The sequence below is a fragment of the Saccopteryx leptura genome, chromosome 1 (genome assembly GCF_036850995.1).
Source record: "Saccopteryx leptura isolate mSacLep1 chromosome 1, mSacLep1_pri_phased_curated, whole genome shotgun sequence".
Taxonomy (NCBI): Eukaryota; Metazoa; Chordata; class Mammalia; order Chiroptera; family Emballonuridae; genus Saccopteryx; species Saccopteryx leptura.
In genome coordinates this window covers 233,112,494-233,135,034 of record NC_089503.1, presented here as the reverse complement: position 1 = coordinate 233,135,034, position 22,541 = coordinate 233,112,494, and the positions used below count along the sequence as shown (strand labels likewise).

The 22,541-nt window shown below is 42.9% G+C and overlaps 2 protein-coding genes across 8 annotated transcripts in view; one reads left to right on the top strand and one right to left on the bottom strand.

The window, feature by feature from the left end:
* The window catches only part of CBR4 (carbonyl reductase 4), a 104,278-nt gene extending 99,762 nt beyond the window's left edge, over positions 1–4,516 (top strand). Inside the window, exon 6 of the mRNA XM_066387868.1 lies at positions 4,184–4,516. Within this exon, the coding sequence (XP_066243965.1) occupies positions 4,184–4,280 (97 nt within the window). The 3' untranslated portion in view covers positions 4,281–4,516. The remainder of the gene's footprint in view (positions 1–4,183) is intronic.
* Positions 1–22,541, bottom strand: part of PALLD (palladin, cytoskeletal associated protein) — a 388,850-nt gene that overhangs the window by 70,433 nt on the left and 295,876 nt on the right. The window contains exon 1 of one of the 7 annotated variants that reach the window (XM_066387848.1): positions 19,498–19,630. The exons of the other annotated variants lie outside the window; for them this stretch is intronic. The gene's annotated coding sequence lies outside the window, so the exon portion shown is untranslated. Of the gene's footprint in view, positions 1–19,497; positions 19,631–22,541 lie in introns of those variants that run through there. 7 annotated transcript variants of the gene reach the window in all.

Below are 22,541 nucleotides of genomic sequence, written 5' to 3'. Positions count from 1 at the left end.
TCTCATTTGCATAATTGAACAACTTTCTTTGACTTGTCATTTGCTTTTCTGATGTTCTTGTTTAATAGAAAAAAAATCAAATGTTTCTTTTTTAAAATCACTTCATATTCATTTTGAAATATGCCCTAATTTTTGTGAGCAGTATATATTGAGTAACTGACTAGGTGCTTATTCATTATATTTCATGAAACCAAAGTTTCCCTTATTCACGCATATGTGTGCCTAACAGAAGATAATAAGCTACGCCAGGATCTCTTTTTCCAGTGGGAGGGAGAATGGAGCAGGGCTGGTTCTGCATTCTTATCTTGCTGTGTGCAGGGTCATAAGGTCAGCACATGTGGTCTGACTCTCCGTGCTTCCGGTTACTTTATCTCTCCAAACTCCAGTGTTTTCTTCTTTAAAAACAGGCAAAGTAATACCTACTAATGAGGTTTCTAAATTTTAAATGGGGTTGTATCTAAGTATAATGTCAAACTTTGGCTTTCAAGAAATTTTCCTTTCCTTTCACTTCCCTTCAATATTGATAAACTATGGACTTTCAGTTGGGTGGGTGCTGAAATCCTCTCTAAGGTCTCAGAATCTCGCAGAGAATTCAGTTCGAACTTATAAAAGCAGCCATGGGGTCCCGACAGGTTTGTCAATGAAGTCATTGTTATACAAAAAACTGCCACGCGCCAAAGTATACAGTCGCTTCCTTTATCCTTTTTCTCCCCAAGGAAAATCTGCCGGAACATTACAGGGATCACCTTAAAAAATATACACCTCTTCCCCTGCTGGAGTTTATACAATGAATAAATTTGATCTGGCTTCTTGAAAAGCATCTAACAACAAAACATCCCAAGCACTTAACATAACCCTGAGTCTTCAAAAGAGGCGCTTGCGCCATGGGTATGCAGAGGTCTGGAACCCATTACAGCTCAGTTCTCCAGGGGCAGCTTATCTCCTCCTCAGATGCTATCAGTTGCCAAGGAAAGATAAAGACAAAAGTCAACTGGTGCACCCAAGTCGGAATGTGACCGTGTTCAAGAATGTTGCAATACACTAGGACTAATTTATGTCTCCATGTGAGTGGCTCTCATGCTGAGGACTGAAATCAGTATATTCTGCTTTAAGGAACAAATTCTCGTACTCTGCAGGAAGAGTTGCAAAACAGCCTCCCCCTCTCTATGCAGTGTGATGAGTCCTCTTCTCATGCTACATTTTAGAGGAGAGTTCATTTTTGTCTGCAGTGAACTTAGAATTAGTTACACTACTAAGAAATGTCTTGAAATAGTTTCTTTCTTTCCTGAAATCAGAGCTCCAAGTAGCTTCAGACATTGATAAAGTCCAAAAATGAAATATATCTATTCAGAGAGTTTAATCTTCTCATTACTTGGCAAAAGATCATGACTTAGAATAATTAATTATTCAGTGTGAGTGAGTCAAAGCCTCTCCTTTCAACTATTTATGGCCTAGATTGACAGTAGAGTCTACAAAGAAGGCTTGAATTCTACCATTTTTCCACTCTCGGAACTTAGAATAGTTTTAAGTCTGACAACTATCCTGACGTTTCGCTTTCAGTTGTCTCCTTTAATCTACTGAGTGGATTTACATTTCCTTCAAATTATTTTAGGGTCAGTGATGGTGTGAAAAGTCTTCTTTTAAGGAAAAAAGAAAAAGGAAAGAGCGAGAGACAAGGACTCCCGGGAGAACCGTGCCCGGATTGCACGGTCTACTTGCCGGGTTGAAAGGCAGTGAACAATGGTTCTTGCTCAATAGCTCCGTTTCCAGTGACAGACCACAAAGATTAGTACGGTCAATCTCTAAATTACACAAATTGACACTTTAATTATTAGTCTTAGAACCCATCAAGGAGAAGCCCTAGGACAAGACAGAGTGGCAGGCTCATACTTGCTTGAGTGACCATGGGCCGCAAGCAGGAACCTGCTCTCAGCTTTATTCACTTTCATCTTGGGGGGGGGGGGTGGAAGGTAGGAGGTGAGGAGGGGTGGGGAGGGGGTACAAAGGCTTCTACTTAGTTTTCTCCGTCACAACCTGAGGGGGCTGCTCTCCAGTCACGTCGCCCCTCTGGGTTCAGTTTCCTCACCGCTAAAATGAGTAGATGAGGTTGAATTCTAGCTCTAACGATCCCGAAGAACACTGACTGGGAAAGAGGGGGCCAGAGCACCACAGTTAGCTCTACTGCTAATTAGTCGTCTTGTAATATTCCCTGGACTTAGTTTCTTCCTAATCTTTTTTTTTTTTTCTCAAAAGGATAAGTAAGCATTCATGGTGGGAAATTCAAGGATAAGAAAGATAAAGTTCTAAGAAAATAAAAGTGAAATTTCTCCCCCATAATTACCCACCCTCATGTAATTCCAACTCCCCAGGAGAAACACTGTGAATGTTTTGGAGCGACCTTTCTAGAATCTTTACTAGGAAATATAAGTACCCATAACACACACACGTTTAGAATGTGCGTTTTTGTTTACAAAAATGCAATCAAGCATGCACATTTCCCCTCTGCGACCCAACACACGTTCATGGATGCCCTTCCATGTCAGTACAGCTCTACTTTGTGCTTTGTAATGGTTCCATAGCATTCCCTAGGACAGATATGCCATTCTTTGTTAATGACAGACAGGATCTCACGTACTCATTAGTACCAATGGTGTGGCAGGTGTGGCAATGAAGATCCTTTGTACAACTCGCATACTTGTTTTGCGTTTTCCGTGGAAAAAATTTATAGAAATCATTCAGTCAAAGGGTATGTGAGCCACACTGCCCTCAAAAAGATCTTCCCGTTATTTGAAAGAAGAAGAACAGATGATCCATTTCCCATCTTTTCCCAGCTGACCTTTCAGTTCAATTCAACTAGGAAGCCTTTAAAACCAGAATGGAAGACAGGGCACCTCTGACATCCAGTCCCCTTTTGGCTAGTCCAGTAATTTCAAGCTTTTCTTCACTAACAAGTGTTAAAATTATGTTTGGCTTTGGCCTCTGTTGCCAAATTAACCTTTTTTTCTTGTTAATATTGTTAGCCACAAATGACAGTACGGCTGACCCTTGAACAACATGGGTTTGAACTGTGTGGGTCCACTTATATGTGGATTTTAATAAGTACAGTAAATGTCTTTTCCTTATAATTTTCTTAGTAACATTTATTTCTCTAGATTAGTTTATTGTCAGAATACAGTACATAATATTGATAGATATACATAATATGTGTTAATAGGTTATTTATGTTATTGGTTTGGCTTCTAGTCAACAGTAGGCTATCAGCAGTTACATTTTTGGAGAATCAAAAGATAATCACAAACCCTGGCCGGATGGCTCAGTGGTAGAGCGTCGGCCTGGCGTGTGTAAGTCCGGGTTCGATTCCAGGCCAGGGCACACAGGAGAAGCGCCTATCTGCTTCTCCACCCCTCTCCCTCTCCTTCCTCTCTGTGTCTCTCTTCCCCTCCCGCAGCCAAGGCTCCATTGGAGCAAAGTTGGCCTGGGCGCTGAGGATGGCTTTATGGCCTCTGCCTCAGGTGCTAGAATGGCTCTAGTTGCAATGGAGCAAGGGCCCCGGATGAGAAGAGCACAGTGGGCTTGCCGGGTGGATCCCAGTGCAGGCGCATGCAGGAGTCTCTTTCTGCCTCCCTTCCTCTCACTAAAATAAAATAAAAAATAAATTTTAAAAAATGTTATTAATCATGACCTTTTTACTCTACAGAGGGTGGGTGCCCCTGACTCCCACAGCATTCAAGGGTCACCTGCACTGCTTATTTCTAGAAGTGGGTAAGAAATGATGGCCTGGCATAGGTTGATCATTACTTCCAAATCTCACTTATATAGGGACAATAAATTCTTTTAAAGTAGTGATTCTCAAACTATGTTGAACCACAGAGAGCTTGAAAGAGCACAGATTGCCAAGTCCCCTTCAGAGTTTCAGTAGGAGTGGGGCGGGGCCCAAGAAGTTCAATTTCTAACAATATCCCAGGTGAGGTTGATCACACCGATGTGAGGACCATGCTCTTTTAGAACTGCTGCTTCTCAGAACGCTGATTATAGGGCATAAACTTGCACTGAGAGGACAATTACCTTACTCTGGTCAGACTGTAATTTACATAAATCTGAATGATAATCAGTCCCCTTAATTACTGTAACACATTTTCTTTCTGTTACATATCACTACCATGACATTCTTTCTCTTTAGCAGGTCACCTATAAGCAGCAAGCTGCAAAATTCTACATGGATTGTTCCCTGCTGTCCTCTTATGCACCAGATCTATTCTCCCTCACATACTGCTGTTTAATATTTATAGATGACACTTGCAAAATAATCCCACCTCTTTCTCATCTTACAGAGGAAATCCCTTTGTGGACCAAATGTTATTGGAATTGACACTGATGTCCTATATGTTATTTAAGGCTTTAAGTATAGGTTAATCACCACATACCCGTAGCTCCTTAAATTATGCATATCAAACAGACAAATCTAGCTCTCAGTTACCCAAGGTATAAAAGCCAATGTGAAAATGAATGACACACAAACTTGAACCTTCACTTGTGTGGGTGTGCTTCCAATGAGAGCACTTCAAATATTATTTTCTGTTCTAGATCTTACATCCAAGAATGAAAACAGGAACGCATGTGGTGGATGCAAATTGAACAAATGTACAATATACACAATAGGACAATGAATTTTGTTGGCAAAGAAGAAGAAAGCGGGTTATAGAACTTCGTTTCAAGGCGAGAAAGCCAAATCTATCAGGATGCATTGTCTAACTAGAGACCTTTTCTCCAATCCGTTGTAATGTATGTACCTGGTTCATGGTATGTTTTAAGAGTCGAAGTCACAGCATTAGTAGTTGAATTCATGTTAGAGAAGATAATTTAGTAATGAAATGACCAAAGGCAATCACTATGAGAAAAAAAAGAGGAACAAAAATAATGATTCAGGAATAAATATTTGCTCTCAAGTTATAGGAAGATCAAGCCTCATTCCTTCAAAGCATATTAATTTGAAATTTGTGATACCACTGAGAGTTTTTCACTAACAATTAAGAAGGGGGCTTGTTAAATAAATCAGTGGTATAAAGATCAGCAAGGAGCCTGACCTGTGGTGGTGCAGTGGATAAAGCGTCAACCTGGAAATGCTGAGGTTGCCGGTTCGAAACCCTGGGCTTGCCTGGTCAAGGCACATATGGGAGTTGATGCTTCCCGCTCCTCCCCCCTTCTCTCTCTCTCTCTCCCCTCTCTCTAAAATAAATAAATAAAATAAATAAATAAATAATAAAAAAAAAAGATCAGCAGGGCTACTTCATCCAGGCTCATCCTTGGGGAGCAGACATTACATTAATATTCAAAACTGTGGCTTTATTTCCCAGCAACATTTTCTTTCTATTGATTTTTTGAGTTCCTTGTATGAATAAATCTTTCTTTCTAAAGAAATTTTGAGTCTAGAGTCTTTTAAACTCATAACAACCTGTCTAATGGGGTAATCAAAACCAGAGGACGTTATTCAAAGGAACAAAGGTGTTAATAAGAAGCCATAAATAGGTCCTAAGATGCCTTTTTTTTAAAGCATCCAGAGAGACTTCTCACAACTCAGAGACTGAACCTATGAATAAGGCATAGGCATATCAATCACATAGAGACTGATTTTGAAATAGAGAAATCAAAAGACTTCTTATATGGACAGATGGAAAATATTCCGATCAATTTATGAGTGTGTCCTTTCATAGAAAAAGCTATTTGCACGTTTTCCATGACTCTTAGGATGTGACGAGCGAGGCCTTTCACAGTCTGGTGAAGCCCTCCTCACCTCCCTCCATGCGGGCTCCTGGCCAGTCACTTAAGCTGCCAACCCTCCTCTGGATGCACAGCCCCTCACGCCTCTGGACACACCACTAAGCTGCGTTCCCCACCTGGATTCAACTTTCATCAAACTTCTCCACTGGCAGGCCTTGGCTCCCTCCTGCAGCTTCCCCTCTCCCCACCCCCCGCAGACCCGGTCACCCTGTCCTCTGACGACTTGGTGTCTACTTCAACTGCCGTGGAATCAATCCATTCTGCTGTAGGGCCCTCCCCTCCCCCAGCCCACAGGAGGGCCTGGTCCACCTCTTATTCATTCAGGGGGACACTGAGCATAGAACACGCTGCATTTGCGGAGTCAACGAACCATACTGGCTCTGTTTGCTAGCTTTTTAAAGCATATGGAAAGATTTCAGAGTATGTCATACTCCAGGAGTAACTTTTCAATATTTGGAATTCATCCTCTATTTGTGAGGAAGTTGGCAGGGAAGATATGCCGTGGGATATTATAGTTCAATTTCCTGTTGCACAACTTTTTTGCACCTCATATATTCTAATAAATCGTAGATAAAATTAGACTCCCATGGGTTAGAACACCACAGAAATCAGGAGGCCTTGTACGTGAAGGGTGCGTGGTGTTGAGGGGAGACTGGAGCTCGGAAAAGCTCCACACTGAGTTCTGTGCTGCTGACCTCTCTGAGCAGCGCTCTCACCTCTCAAGGCTCAGTTTTTCCTTCTGTGAAACATATGCATCTAAATTTCTGAAGGCTGAATAATGATCTCATGAGAAGGTTGGAAGAATTAACATAGAATTAAATGAAGACACTGAAATGAACGGTACTGAATAAATTAATAAGGCAATTCATTTGGGCTTGTGTATAAAGAAAGATCGATCAAGGGCCACCTTGATTTCCAGACTTGGTCCATCATGATTGTTCATTTTTTACAGGTGACCTAATAACTGTCTGTTGGAGGAATAGTGGCCCCAAACAAAACAGAACAAAATCAGAGCTCTTTGTCAGAGCTCTCTGATTTGCACAATCAGATACATTACTTTCCTCAGAGATGGTAATGCACAGTGAATGCACACCGGTAAGCCCCATCTTTAATGGGCAGGGGAAGCACATCTCCATTGCCCTTCTCTAGTCTGCTAAAATACTGATACAAGCAGCACTGACTTCTTCTGCACTTGCACAGAGGTTTAGTAAAAAGAAAAAAAAAGTAAGGCTGCAATTATTCTTCAGGCAATATGAGAGGTACCCATATTTTGGCAAGGTGTGGTAAGTTTGGCAGGTAACTCCAATTTTCCGTTAATACTGCTTCCAGCCCAGGAAATGTCTCAGGTGCCTTGGTAAGGATAAGCTGCTGCCAGGTTTTCGGGTATGGGCTTGCTACCCTTGGGTGACATCATTTGACTGAGTTATTCACTCTGCCCCACAGAAGCCTCTGCATTCAATTAGTCTCCATTTTTCTGAAGTACCTCATGTGATTCCAAACGCCTAATATGGAAGGCCTCGAATTCATGTGATGCACTTCTTTGGCTATTAAAATAGCATAAGCGTTTACTAAGGTACACTTCAAAACTGGTATACAATGAGAAGCATTTCTGATTGTTCCCATCGTTATTACCTGAAATAATGGGCTAGAACTATGACCACAGCATTATGTCAACAGAACTTGTACCGCATATAAATACTGTATTTATCCTGAGGTCTAAGAACTTAGATCACTGAAAATCATATGTAAACGCTGAAAATGTTCTTTTTAAACTATGTAAACTTTTCTCTAACTTGAGCTAACCAGAGAAGATAAATTCCCAACCAGGTGGAAACAGGGATTTTTTTTTTTTTTTTGCAGCTAAACTTTTTTGTCCCCTTAGCTTAGAGGTTATACCAATTCATTAATTATCCCACATTTCCCAAATTACAGAATGTCCAAAACATATTATCTTCTGAAATACAAATTAGCATAAAGAATTCCAGAATGTTTGCACGGAAGTCTTTTATTTGTGAGACATGGCCCACTAATGGGCCATGCACTTAGAATTCCTTTTTGGCAAAGCCACCGTAGCCATGCTTAGAAGCTAGCACTGGACCACGTGACACTATTTCCCTGATCTTTGTATACTGTGATACACTCAAAACCGCACATTCGTTTAACCACTCTTATCGTCATTTTGGGGGGTAACAGGCACTTGGGACTTTGAAGCTTTATTTCTGATACAGTATTACTGATTATGCACACACAATTTGACCTAGAAGGTGACACTTCTTCAGGCTAGATAGATACCTGAGATACATCTTTCTGCTGCTTCAGGACTAGGAAATAGCATCCCATAAGGTCATCAACTTCTTATATGTTTCACCAAACATTCTATGCGAGTGTGAAAAGAAGGTGAAGAGGAAAGCAGCAGAGGTAATGAGCTGGGAATGCCTTTGATTTCCCTTCCTACATAGCATGGGACCATTACAGCTGAGAAGGTTACTGGAGCTCATTTCATCTAGTCTCTTTATTTTATGAGAATCCAACAGAGACCTCGGGCAATATGGGTTATCTGAGCTTTAATAAGCAGCCCATCAGAAGACAGACCTGGGTAACAGCCCTTTCTTCAGCTAGTTCAGAAAATGAAAGCCAGCAGAAGCTACACTTGGGAGTCACTGATGCATTTCTAAACTCAAGACAGCTGCACCATTAACTCAAGATACCTACGCCAACATGGAGATTTCTAGGCTGCCAAGAAAAACAGCAGGTGTATGTAAACCTTGCCAAAGATGACCCCTAGGTTCCGTAAAATCCTGTGGTTTCATAATATTTTAACCTTTAATCTGACTGCTAAGAGCTAGGTTGCCGTCAGTCTTTTCTCAACTCATATTTAGTTGAATACCTATTACCAATAAGAGAGGGTAGCTTAGTTGGTTAGAGCGTTGTCCTAATACGTAAAGCTTGTGGATTTGAACCCTGGTCAGGGCACATACAAGAATCAACCAGTGAATGCATAAATAAGTGGAACAATACATTGATATTTCTCTCTTTCTAAAATCAATAAATAACAATTAAAAAAATAAAATTAAAATGGAAGTTTCTGAAGGGATACTATATTTGAAACCAGACCCAAAGCACAGTGATGAAAGGACAGGCTGTTTATTTCAAAGTCAGAAGATAATCCAAAAGCCATTAGGTAAAAAAAATCCCATACCTGAGAGTCAGAGCAGAGCTAAATGTACAACCAAATTTTGTTTTAAGATATTCAGTCTTCGGCCCTGGCCGGTTGGCTCAGCGGTAGAGCGTTGGCCTGGCGTGTGGGGGACCCGGGTTCGATTCCCAGCCAGGGCACATAGGAGTAGCGCCCATTTGCTTCTCCACCCCCCCCCTCCTCTCTGTCTCTCTCTTCCCCTCCCGCAGCGAGGCTCCATTGGAGCAAAGATGGCCCGGGCGCTGGGGATGGCTCCTTGGCCTCTGCCCCAGGCGCTAGAGTGGCTCTGGTTGCAACACAGCGATGCCCCGGAGGGGCAAAGCATCGCCCCCTGGTGGGCAGAGCATCGCCCCTGGTGGGCGTGCCAGATGGATCCCGGTCGGGCGCATGCGGGAGTCTGTCTGACTGTCTCTCCCCGTTTCCAGCTTCAGAAAAATACAAAAAACAAACAAACAAACAAACAAACAAAAAAGATATTCAGTCTTCATCAAATCTTTGCTAATTATTTCAATGACTGAATATTAATAATGTTGGGGGATTACTCTGTGAATGCTACACAGCTAGCTTGTGTATTTAAACCAATGATTGCCTTTATTACACAGGCTATGAGATCATGCACTACCAATGTGATTTTTGAAATATACCCTAATTATAGATGTAAGAACACTATAGTAAAATGAAACTATAAAACCCACAGTAACATTGAGCAAACATTTAAGAGTCCAGTTTGATTATCCTTCTCTTTCATTTTCAGATTCGTATTTGGCTTAATAAGTAGACAAAATCAAAATGACAGGGTTAGAAAGAAAATAAATACCCAGCAAGACTGAGCTCCAAGTAGAGTTGTAGAAGCCGTATTGGGTCTGCCTGGGAGCTACTGACATTATAGATACATACACACAGCAGGAGCAGACACAGAGCAGCCAGAGTCCCTGCATCACAGAGACTGTGACTCAGCTGCTAGCCCAGCGCAGGTGGCCAGGCTGCAAGGAGTGCCACTATAGTGCCCTGGGTAACCCACCCAGAATCTTCCACGGGGATCACATTCAAGTCAACTGGCCACTAGGATTTTAAACATTTAGCATTCACCCTTAAACACTTTCCTCCTGCACTTGCAATCAGGAGTGTTCTCAATTTGACTGCCAGTTTTGCCATTTGTGCTTAAGCTTTGAAAAATTCTGCAGGTGCCCATTGGTGCACAATTTTTTTTCCCCATTTTTTTCCTAAGCTGGAAATGGGGAGGCAGTCAGACAGACTCCTGCATGCGCCCGACTGGGATCAACCCAGCATGCCCACCAGGGGGCGATGCTCTGCCCCTCTGGGGCGTAGCTCTGTTGCATCCAGAGCCATCCTAGCTCCTGAGGCAGAGGCCACAGAGCCATCCTCAGCGCCATGGCCATCTTTGCTCCAATGGAGCCTCGGCTGCGGGAGGGGAAGAGAGAGACAGAGAGGAAGGAGAGGGGGAGGGGTAGAGAAGCAGATGGGCGCTTCTCCTGTGTGCCCTGGCTGGAAATCGAACCCGGGACTCCTGCACGCCAGGCCGACGCTCTACCACTGAGCCAACCAGCCAGGGCCTGGTGCACAATTTTAAGCAGTAACACTACCCTGCATTTCAGAGAGGATGCTACGTGTGCTGAAAAGAAAAACACAGTTGCAGTCCAGAGATCCAAGTCCTATGATAACTGCCCCTTTGGAAAGTCAAACCCCTCTCCACTAGGTTTTTAAAATCTGTATAGCGGAGCTAAGGACACCTGCCTTACTTACCTCTCCTAGGAGGATGCAGCAAAAGCCATGGATTTTTAAATGAAGACTCAGCTATCATAAATATCATTGGAATGCACATGTTACAACCTTGATATGCTTGTGATGGGCCTATATTTAGACTTTCCTAAATCTCTAAATACAAAATAATTCTAAGTAACCTTTCGAATTCTATCATTTATTTGCATCCTGAAGTTAAGAAAGTTGACCTCAATGGGGGGAAAAAATCTGGCAGCTTCACACATCTGGTGGCTTCCCTGAGCATCACTCACTCTGTTGAACAGCTTTGGAAAAGCAGAAGACAAACTGATATTAAAGGGAATAATTTTGTCCATTTGCAAACTGACAACTCCTGCTGGCTGTGTATGAAGAAGGGCCAAGGAATGCTTGGGTTTGGACAAGTGCCGCCCTAGTCCAAGATGATTTTTCTGCCTTTGAAAGAGATTTGTAAGTTCTTATGTACCACACTCTCTTGCAAATTAAAAGCTCTGGTGTGGTGAGGTCCAACTCCTTATCTACTGTCCCTGGGTACCCTGAAGTCACTAGCCCGGACAGATTTATAGTTGCTGGTGTGGACAGTATGTGCTCAAACATTCGGTTACATAACACAATGGTGTGATATGTGAGGAAAGCGTGGAGTACATTTGGATGCATTTTGCCTCCTAATAAGTGCCAAAAATAGATCTTTTTAAAAATCCACATGTCACCTTTCATATAAATACAGCCATTTATAGTTATGGGAAGGCACATTAAAAAAAATGAGGCTTTACCAAGAAAAACCACAGATTTTTCCAACTCCAGTTCTGAATTAGTTCATTTGTGGTTTTAATGGGATATGCTTTCCTTCGATCTTCTGTCATTGGGCAGGCTTTGCAAGACTGCAGTTTAGTCACATGAGAGGACCTTTACACCACCTTCAGATCGTGAGCATTACATTTCCTCCTTTCTTCACTTTGTGGGGACAAACTCATCTCCCAAAGCTTTAATTACCACTCGTGTTGAAAACTCCCAAATCACTGTCTCTCATGCTGATCTCCTCCCAGAAATCAGACTTAGATTTCTAACTGCCCTCCACTTGGTATGTTCACAACCAAACTGCCTGACCTTCAAGGCTCCTCCCCTTCCTGCCCAGACCCCTGAATGGCAGGGCTTTCCACCCCACCAGGCAGGATCGTGGAAGGAAAGCTTGATGCACCCGCCCTCCCTCACCCTTTACATGCTATCAACATCAAGTACAGTTAATGCTATTTTCTTTTTAAAGATTTTTATTTATTCATTTTTAGGGGGGGACAGAGAGAGAGAGAGAAGGGGGGAAGAGCAGGGAGCATCAACTCCTATATGTGCCTTGACCAGGCAAGCCCAGGGTTTTGAACCATCAACCTCAACCTTCCAGGTTGAGGCTTTATCCAGTGCGCCACCACACGGCAGGCTAATTCTATCTTCTAACAATCCCCAGAATCCAACCACTTCATTTAGTTCCTTTGTCACTAACTTAGTTGATACCATTCATACCTATTTCCTGCATTATTCTAACCATCCTAGTTGGTTTTCCTGTTTCCCGTCCAACGACCTACATTGTGCTAACCCACCAGGCAGGACAAAGCAGAGGGAGAGGACCTCTTTGTTGTCTTCACCAAAGGCATGAGTGATCTGGTAGGAATGAGGTTTGTTTTAGGTAGTCATTGGAGAGTAATATAAAAGACCATACAAATAAGGGTTGTTTCCTAGTCTAAAATTCAATCTTAATATAAAAGAGATGAGCTTAACTCCATGGAATAATATGCAATAGGACAAATTGGTATTCAGGTGCTGTGTTAGGGAATCTAAGTGTCAGCATTTTAGAGTAGGGAAAGATTAACGTGATGATTAGGATTGAAATTTTTAAATGAAATTTCTGGACAAATGTGTATGAAGTTTATTAGAGTAGTCATGCAACACACGCTAATCATATATCTACTATGTGCGGGCTTTCCTCCATTTAAGTGACAAATAAGGAAAGAATAGTAGGACTGTCCCTTTTTTCAAGAGGTGAATGAGATGATAGTATTCTGACATTCAGTATACTGCGCATGCCGAGTCAGCATTCCACCTTAGGCAGACTGGGAGTGTCCGCATCACCAGCTAATTCTGGCTTCACCTCTCCCAGGGGACTGTTTCACACCTTCTCTCTCCCCGGACTCCCCTCACTCAATCTCAGCCAACGACCACTCTTCTTATTTCACTGAGAAAACAGAAACAAGCAGTAGATTTTTCCCATGAGCTCCCATTGCCACTTCTAGCCACCCCTTGCATCTTGGACCTCAGACGCTCCCTTCTTTACGGGACTCCAGAACAACTACTACCTCCGAGCTCTTCTCAAAGGCCAAGCACCCAGTCATCTCAAGGATGTCCTTCCAGCCACTGCCCCCCCCGCCCCCATTTTCGCTGATATCTGGATAGACAAGCTCAAGCCCTGCATCTACTGTCCTTAGATAACTCCCCAATCCCTTGCTGGAGTATTGACAGCGACTGATGAAAATGGCACATACTCAAGTATTCGGTGTTACACAATAAAACGATTTGCTGCGAGAAACGATAGCGGAAATACTCATGGACTCACTGTGTCAACTCGTGGCCATCTGCAGCCTGACTGTCTGCCTCAGGGAACCGCAGCCCGACCTCTAACCTGGCATTAGCCTGATCCTCGTTCCCTAGCTTCATCTTCCCCATAGCCTACATGTAGTTCCATTGGAAGCACTGGATGGTTAGATAATTTTGTTTACATTTTGTCTCCTATCACTGGCACATAAGCCCCATGAAGGCAAGGATTTCTGCATATGTGTCCATTCAGGTCACTACTTTATTCTTGGTGTCTGAGCCAGTACGCAGGGCCCAGGATTTGCTCTACAATATTTGCTGTGTTAATGAGGCCCCGGCCTGGCCATCTCTGCTCTGTGTGACTCCGGGAAAACCACCCTCTCAAAATCTCCCTTTCCTCCTTTTTAAGAAAGGGGTTCTAACAGTACTTACTACGTGGGATTGTGGTGAGAGTTGCCTGACAAAACGAATTAAGCATTTTAGTGCATTTTTTTTTGTATAAAGTAAGTGTTCATCAAATCGTATTTATTATATGGCTTAGAATATAATAATTATATGATAGCACTCAAGTTAGGTTAAGCCTATCCACTCCCAAATAAGAATTATTTGGGAATTTTATGAACTGGCATCAAAAAGAAAAATAAAATGCCTGTAAATCTGCTTTCTTTCTACTATTAAAAATGCCACTTAAAATCTAACCCTGACTCTAAAAATCAGTGAACTTATAACCAAGTAGTGCTGATGGCTAGGTCCAAGTTATATTGCAAAAATTGTTTAGTAAGAAAATAATGTCAACTCACAGGCAGCTCAGCTCGACTGGCTATGCAAAATAGGGCCCATAGCGGACTGACAGCCAAGCCTATTTCTGTCCCATTCTCTGTGTCCTCTTCCCCCTTCACTATCCCCTCTGTTCCTATGAAGCCAGCTATTGCTGGGACCCCCCCCCCCCCACAGCTCTGCAGTACCAGGGTGGGGTCTCTGTTAGCACAAGGGGAGTAGGAAAGGAAATGTATCTCTGTGTACCTTTATTTTCCCTTCAGGGTTTACATGGAAAGAGAGAAGGCGGGGTCCCTTTTTGCCATTGTGGCTGGGCTTAAAAACCATAAAACAAAACCAAACAAAACATGTTATATATAGTGGCTCGATTCTAAGGTCCTATTAATAAAGCAGCCGGATAGTTCGGCTACGATGTCCGGGTTGTGCTGGCTACGATGTCCTGGCCACAACCAGGCAGTGTGGCCATAGTTCCAATGAGAATGTGTGTTCAGAGTGCCCGGCACCCAATGTACAAACCCGCATTCAGCATCCAACCTATCCGAAAGCTGAGGGCTGCAAAGTCTCGGGAAGTGTGACAGTTGCTCAAAGGCGTCACAGGTGTTTGAAAAGTGGGATCCAGCTTTTGATTCTGATGGGTGGTGGTCCAGTGGTGCTTCATTTCTATGTAGATAGGGTCCCTGATCCCAGTCCTTGAATACCAGACATGTGGTGGGCCCACCGGGGAGCATGCTGTGAGAACTTAACATGGTAAATACTGCAACACACCCAGGAGAGCCTAATAGTGACAGCTATTTTAAAAAAGGCTAGTTCTCTTTCCTCCCCTTGGTAAAACTTCAGCGTCTGTTCGTTTTCTTTGGTTTTGTGTGTCTTCCTATAAATCTATTTTTAACGCTCCTATATGGAAAAAAACATTGCAAAGCTTTGCCAATAGGAACCAAAACATGGTATTTGCTTCTTTCTTCTGGCTGACACACCTTGCCTGCAAATGGCAGCATCTCCCTCAGGAGGAAATCTTTCCCATCAAATAAGGCTTTCCACCATCCAGAAGTCAATGCCAAACTGTGAAAATCACCCACAGTGGTGGAGCCTTGGCAGTCGGGCCAATGCACATTCAGCTGGAGACTCAGAACTGACATTAACTAACCACCCACATCTTCAGTTTGTTCCCTCATAGTCATTATCCAAAATATACAAGTAAGAGAGGCTCACCTAACTGGAATGGCTTATGTTGCCAATTGCGGTTAACCCTAAAGCACATAACCAATAAGGCAGCTAAGGCTTACTGCTCAGGAAGATATCTATGCCTTCAACAGTCGATGGGGTTGGGCAAAGAGCTGAGCATGCCGCTGTTTTCAGAATGGTGTTTCTCATCTCCTGGCACCTCAGGCTTTGCCTACTTCCATTTTATTTCCACACCTCTCCTGCAAGAATGGGCTATTGCTTTCCACTCATAAAATCTCCTTGGATGAATCCTTTCTCATCTACCATCTTTAATTCTTGACCCTTTGACAAAAACTGATACCGAGCATCCCTGGGGGAAAAATCTCTTCTGTTAGTGTAAACTCTGAGATTTTCTAGAACCAAAAACCAGGGACACAGAACTAGGCAGAATCTTGTGCGTCAGTTTTATCTCTTGATGGTCCTGGATGGAATTCTTATTTTCCCTACATCTTTCTTTAAAATCTGATAGAGGTCCATTTCTTGTTCTGTGTCTCAATATTATTAAAACAGGCAAATAAGTATAATGTACTGGGAACACTTTCAAAGAAGAGGTTAGAGCTCTTTTAACAAATCCTTAATTTTAGAGTCTATATTTAGCATCTACCACCCTTCTCATTTGAAGAAGAGAATTACTTTAAAGAATTCTCTTGCAGAAGAGAATTACCTTGCAAGATACTAAATAGTAGGTAATTTTAGGAGCATAGTCAACTTTGATTACCCAATGTTTATCTGGATCCTCTGAAACAAATGCTGAAAGAGTACATTTTGATATGAAATTGTTTATGTAGAAACTTACAGAAAAGGAAAGATAATCTCTAGCATAGTTCTTAATGATTGTGAAAGTAACCTGGAAAGCGGGTGTGTATGTGTGTATGTGTGTGTGTGTGTGTGTGTGTAAATCAACAATTGTTTTGACAATTAATAACTGAACAGGCCCTGGCCAGTTGGGTCATTGGTAGAGCGTTGGCTGGGTATGTGGAAGTCCCGGGTTCAATTCCAGGTCAGGGCACACAGAAGTGACCATCTGCTTCTCCCCTTCTCCCCCCATCTCTCTCTCTCTTCCTCTCCTGCAGCCATGGCTCAAATGAGCAAAGTTGGCCTCAGTGCTGAGGATGCCTCCATGGCTTCCTCTCAGGACCTAACATAGCTTGGTTGCCAAGCAATGGAGCAGCAGACCAGACACAGAGCATCACCTGGTAGGGGGCTTGCCAGGTGGATTCAGGTCAGGGCAAATGTGAGAGTCCCCAACTCTCACTTAATAAAATAATAATTGAACAAATAAATAGCTTCCTCTTGAAATGATAACTTTAGCACCTTGAGCAGTGTAGACTCCTTGATAATTCCAGGAAATGCATTATAATTCAGTAATATACAGTTGTTTCAAATACAGTAGAATGTAAGATTTACTATAGGCTAGGGAAAATAATATTTTAGAGGAAAAAAAAGGAGCTATCCTCAAAAACAATACAAATAGTATAACTTTACTACAGTAAAGTTTTACACATAAACCACAATGCAATGTGGCAAGTAGTATTTACTTTTTATTCTCTCTTAAGAAGTTTGAGAAGTCAACTATAAACTAGAGCCCACGAGATATACTGAAGCATACCAAGGCTACTCTAACTAGGACAGCTATCTATTGTTTACAAAGTCAGTGATCTCACCTGGAACAGAGTGGCATTCAGTTATTACACCATTTAAAGCAGGTGAGCAACTACATCAGAACAGCTGTCAGAATTCTGTGATTCACAGATTTCAACAGTCACAAAAAATAAAGCTACATCCTTTTCAACCACCTCCTCATGCTCTTCGTGCAGAGCATCAAGTCTCCACACAGCCAAAGTGATGGTTAGGATGTTGGCTTATTTTGTTACTCATTGTACATATCTAGTTTTCTATTAATGGATGTAGTAAGGGCAGTGGGCAACCCATCCCAATGCTTACTCTAAAGACAAAAAAAAAAATATTAAATAAATCTTATTGTATGTATAATAAATGGAATGAGTAAAAAATAAGGCTTAGGAATTAGTTGAAAAATCTGTTGATCATACAGCTCAGTGGTAGTCAACCTGGTCCCTATCGCCCACTAGGGGGCGTTCCAGCTTTCATGGTGGGTGGTAGCGAAGCAACCAAAGTATAAATAAAAAGATAGATTTAACTATAGTAAGTTGTTTTATAAAGATTTATTCTGCCAAACTTAGCGAAAATCTGACATAAAGTACTTGGTAAGTAATTATTATTATATGCTTTAACTTGCTGTAACTCTGCTTTATAAATTTATAAAGTAAAGTTACTTCCCTACTTTATAAATCACCATTACTGTGGAACCAGTGGGCGTTTAGAAAATTTTACTACTAACAGAGATACAAAAGTGGGCGGTAGGTATAAAAAGGTTGACTACCCCTGATAAAGCTCTTGCCTTTTCATTAATCATTGTTCATAGATGTGCTAACCACTTAACTTCCTTTCTCTTAAGGTATAACTCTTACCATCACTATAAGGCACAGGGATACAAGTACTTCCAATTGTCTGTGTATCAATCAATATAAGCAGATTAGCAGGAAAATCCCCTCAAACCTCATTATTAAAGCAAAGTCTGCCAGGTCTTCAGAAAAAGAAGATCCCTTTCCTTAGAGATATAAAAAAACTGGTGCCTTTTCACTGAGGTGGAAGCAACCAAGCCAAACTGCCTGGACAATCAACTGGCCAATTTTACCTTAGTGGCAGTTATTGAGACAGTCCTGTCAGGAGCTTCATCACATAAACCAAGAAAATATCCTCAAAGGCAAAACTTGGCAGTTTGCAGAGTTGGTAAGACCACTGCTAAGCTTGAAGGATTGGGCAGGGTGGGACTGGTGGTGAGGGTAGCTTTTCAAAGGCTGTTTACCCAGGAACATACTTATTCCATGTCAGAAACCCGCGGCACTCCGTTTTTGTCTTTCTCATGCTAGTCATCTGTGACTGCAAATAGAAATGTAGATCCAGCTAGCGCGGGACTCCCAAAGGCTCCTGGGTCTGTTCAGTGCACAGCGGTCCTGGTGGTCCTGGTTGTTTTGTCTGCACCAGCAGCAAGGCTGGGCTAGTCTAGGCCTGCTAATAAAGCAGGACCCAGCTCAGCAGGATGGGAAGGTGCCTGCACCCAGGGACACACGTTGCAACCCCCACTCCCCACGCCCCCTTCTGTCCCCACCTCGCTCTTGGTTCAAGTGACCCAAACTCTCCATTCTGGAGTCTATGACCACTCACCATGCGGGAAAGATGTGCCCCCAAATATTAAATAAGGCAAATGAGAGAAGCCTCTAGAGTCTAGACTCTGGGTGGGGCCTAGCCAGGGGCCAGCCTCCTCTCTCCCAACCCCACCTTCCGGGTCTGTCCTCCAAGTTTGGGGACACACAGAAACCCAGAGAGGGCCAACCTAACTGTTCACAGAATCCTTTCAGTTGGAAGCTACCGCCGCAGCCACGTCCCAGCCCCAGCTCAGAGCCCGGACTGCTAACAAAGCCGCAGCCACAACACCGCAGGGATGGAGCTGGGAGCCCACAGCACCAGCAAGCCAGGAACACACACCTACTGTGTGCCGGCCACCGCACCCCGGCCAGGAAGAGTCCCCCAAGTTACACAAACTTTTTTTGAATGGCGCCAAAGTGGGGTGAACTCTTCCTAAAGAAAGGAGGGTGGAGTTGGAGAGGGGCACGGGTGCAGCGCCCAGGCTTGGCTCAGGATGGATGGATCCCTCCTTCCCCCACCAGCTGCCTGGGAATGAGATCATCCCCCCCCCACCCCAACCCCCCACCCCCGGCGTTCTCTGCCCTCCCACACCAAGTTTGACTCCTTTACGAGAGGGGCCACGATTAGGGGAGGAATGGGCTCAGAAACGTCAAAGAGCAGAGGGATCACTGTGGAGGCAAAGCATCCCCAGTCCCGACCCTGTTATGATGCAAAATTCCCATCTGGAGCTCAGCTTTCAGTGGTGCAGCCGGATCAGGCAAGGGGAGGGGGAGAGAGCGAGCTCAGTGAGGGGACCTAGGCGTCTGGAAACCCTGCCTTTACAAGTTTTTCTGTCTTCCCCGCACCCCGACACACACCCCCCTTCTAAAGCCCTCCCACTCCCAGCTCTCCTGCTACCACCCCCCACTCCCTTTAATTCATCTTTTCTTACCAACCGAGGAGCCGGTTCCCGCACTTACTTCTCTGGTCTCTGCTCCGCGCCCGCTGCTTTCTAATCCCGGCCAGCGCAGCCTCTGAGGGCTGAGGCACCGGGCAGGTACCCGGGCTATATAACACGCTGTGACTCAGTGAGCCTCTGAAAAGCTTTTGCCTATGGTCCTTCAAAATAAGAGTCTCGGTCCCGGCGGGAGAGGCCAGCGGGAGAAAAGGAGGCGTGGCTCGGCCTCAGCGGCCCCCAGTTTAGCACAGGCTGCCCCGCCCCCTCTCTCTAACCAAGTCCCTCCCTTTGCCTCTTTCGGGTCTCAAGCCCCCTTCTTGGGCAGCCAAGTAATGAGTTGGGCTTTCCTGGAACTTCCAAAAATTGATAACGGGAAAGCATTTAACTTTTTTTTTTCTAGACCAATAGAGATGTTGGCTGTATGTTAGGAGGAGTTGTGACTGTGTTTTTTTCCTCTAGAGACTAAAAAGTAGTGTCCAAGGAATCTAACTCCAAAGCAGCATCGAGGGCAAAGGAATGAAAGCTCACGTTTGGAATGGAAGCAGCCCAGAAGGAATGACAGAGCGGGGTGGGGCGGGGTGGGGGGAGGGGGGAAGCCAAGGTGGGGGGAGGGGTGGGATGGAGTGGGGAAGGTCCAGCTACTTTGGGCTGCTCACATTTGACCTGGGCGCTGAGGATTTGCAAGTATCATGCAGAATGATCTTGTAGCAAGCATTTCAATAAAAAAGAAATAATCATTTGTTACATTATTTTTAAGAAAGCAAAAGGATAATTTCTATATTTCCATTAATTAGTTCACTGGGATCTGTATATCAATGAGTAACTAAATTCAGGAGCCCTGAGGGCAAGAGTGTAGCATTCTGATTTAGCAACTTCTTGGAATGTCTGTCCTTCTCCCTTCTTCTGTTATAAACTACTAGCAGCTCTGAGTCACTTGTTTTGAACTTACTACAATGGGACTTTCTAAAGAAGTGTTTTAGTTAGAAATTGACTCATTGATTCCAAAATTAGTTTTCTGTGTAAAATTTGTCAATTACATGAGCCTAACCCTCAGTCCAGATGAGCAACTTTTTTTTTTCTTTTTTCACACACTCAGTGAAGGACACCAGGACTCTGCACAGAATACTCCCTCCAGTGGCTGGGTAAACACACCATGTCCCAGTCTTTTCTGTCATGTCTGTCCCACTCCAGTGTGTGCTCCTCGACCACTGGGACCAAATCTCTTTCACACACAATAAAGTGAATAAATGAATGCTAATACCTAACATTTATTGGACACCTACTGTTGTGCCAGGCCCTTTCTGCACAATGGTCACCAAGTAAATGCCAAGTAGATTTGAATGGTTAGTGAGCTACGTTTGATTGGTCTAGTAATTTTATCCCTACCTTCATCACAGCAGGGTTTCTAGGGCCACAGTCTGGCCCTCTCTTTCTGAAATAGCTTTACTGATTTTTATATTAAAATTATTTCTGTAAAATAGTCACATAATAACTCCAAAGTGGACGTCTCTCTGTAATTCTACCCTCAGAGATAAACATTGTTAATGCTAACAGTCTACTCTTCCAGACTTTTGTATGTATATGTATTTAAATACATATATAAAACACAGATTAGATCATCATTTGCACATGATTCCATAACTTATTTTTTTTAACCTACAATATACAGTAGCCAAGCATAATACAAGGTGTTATCATCTTTTCAATTCTTGAGATGGTGATAGATTATAAAAACTTAGTACTTGACTGTTTAACTTTGCTGATCTTTGAATTTTTAGTTGGCTCATTTCTGTGTTCACTGACCATTAGGGCAGTAGAAATGCATCACAGGGTTTTGTCACAGACTGCAGTGTGACACTGAAAAGAGTCTTAAAAATAAATGTACTCTACAGCCCAGCAATTCCATTTCTGGGTATTTATCCAGAGGAACCAAGAACATAAAATTGAAAAGACATATGCATCCCCATGTTCACTGCATTATTTACAACAGTCAAGGTGTGGACGCAACCTAGGAATCCATCGATAGATGACTGGATAAAGAATCCGGGATAAATACACACACTCACACACAATGGAATGTTACACAGCAATTAAAATGAGTGAAATCTTGCCATTGAGACAACATAGACAGATCTAGAGGGCATTATGCTAAGTGAAATAACTCAGGAAGAGTAAGAGCAATACTATATGCTTTCATTTATATGTGGAATCTAACAACAAAACAAACAAGCAAGCAAAACAAAAACATACTCATAGAAACAGACACCAAAGGGATGGTTAACAGAAGGGTGGGGGTGGGGAATGGGTGAAAAGGGGAAGGGGAATACAGTTCACAGTATTGTGATAAATTTACATGGTGACAGATGATCATTAGAATTAGTGGGGTGATCATAATTTATGGTATACAAAGGTTGAATCACTGTATTGTATACCTGAAATTAATATAGCTAATGTAAGATTGTATATCAAGTATACTTGGTCTGTGCCATTAACTGTGGGACTCTGGAGTTTTCTTATTTCCACAACAATGGAATTAATTTAATAAATTTTAAGAAGTTAACAGTTCTTAAGTTTTGTGATTTATGATTTAGAAGTCCATTCTCAACAGAAAGAATGAAAGAATGAAATAGATAGTAAGAGTTACTACTACCTCAAGCAGTTCCATCCCATGGGAGGGTGTCTAGGGTGGAGCAGACTGGGAGAGTTGGATTAACTGCCAGAAAACATATACTTCCTGTACTCTCAAGAGGCAGCAAAAGAAGCATGGCTCATTAGATCTGCCATCGCTGCCTTATTCCCCCCACAGCGGCCCAGAAAGAAGCATTCACATGGACCAGTTTTCATTTCTCAGAGCTCAAATCCAGGAGGACTTAAGGAACTGGTACAAAACATTAAATATGATAATGCTTTCCTCTCTGAAAGATGTATGCACGCAATGTGGGAGGCATGCATACAGCTTAGCTATAGCTTTGGCAAGTCCCAGAATTGTGAAAATATTTATCAGTAGAAACACTGATAGGAATGTCTGCCAAACTTGCAAAAGAGCACTCCATCATCTTGTGCACA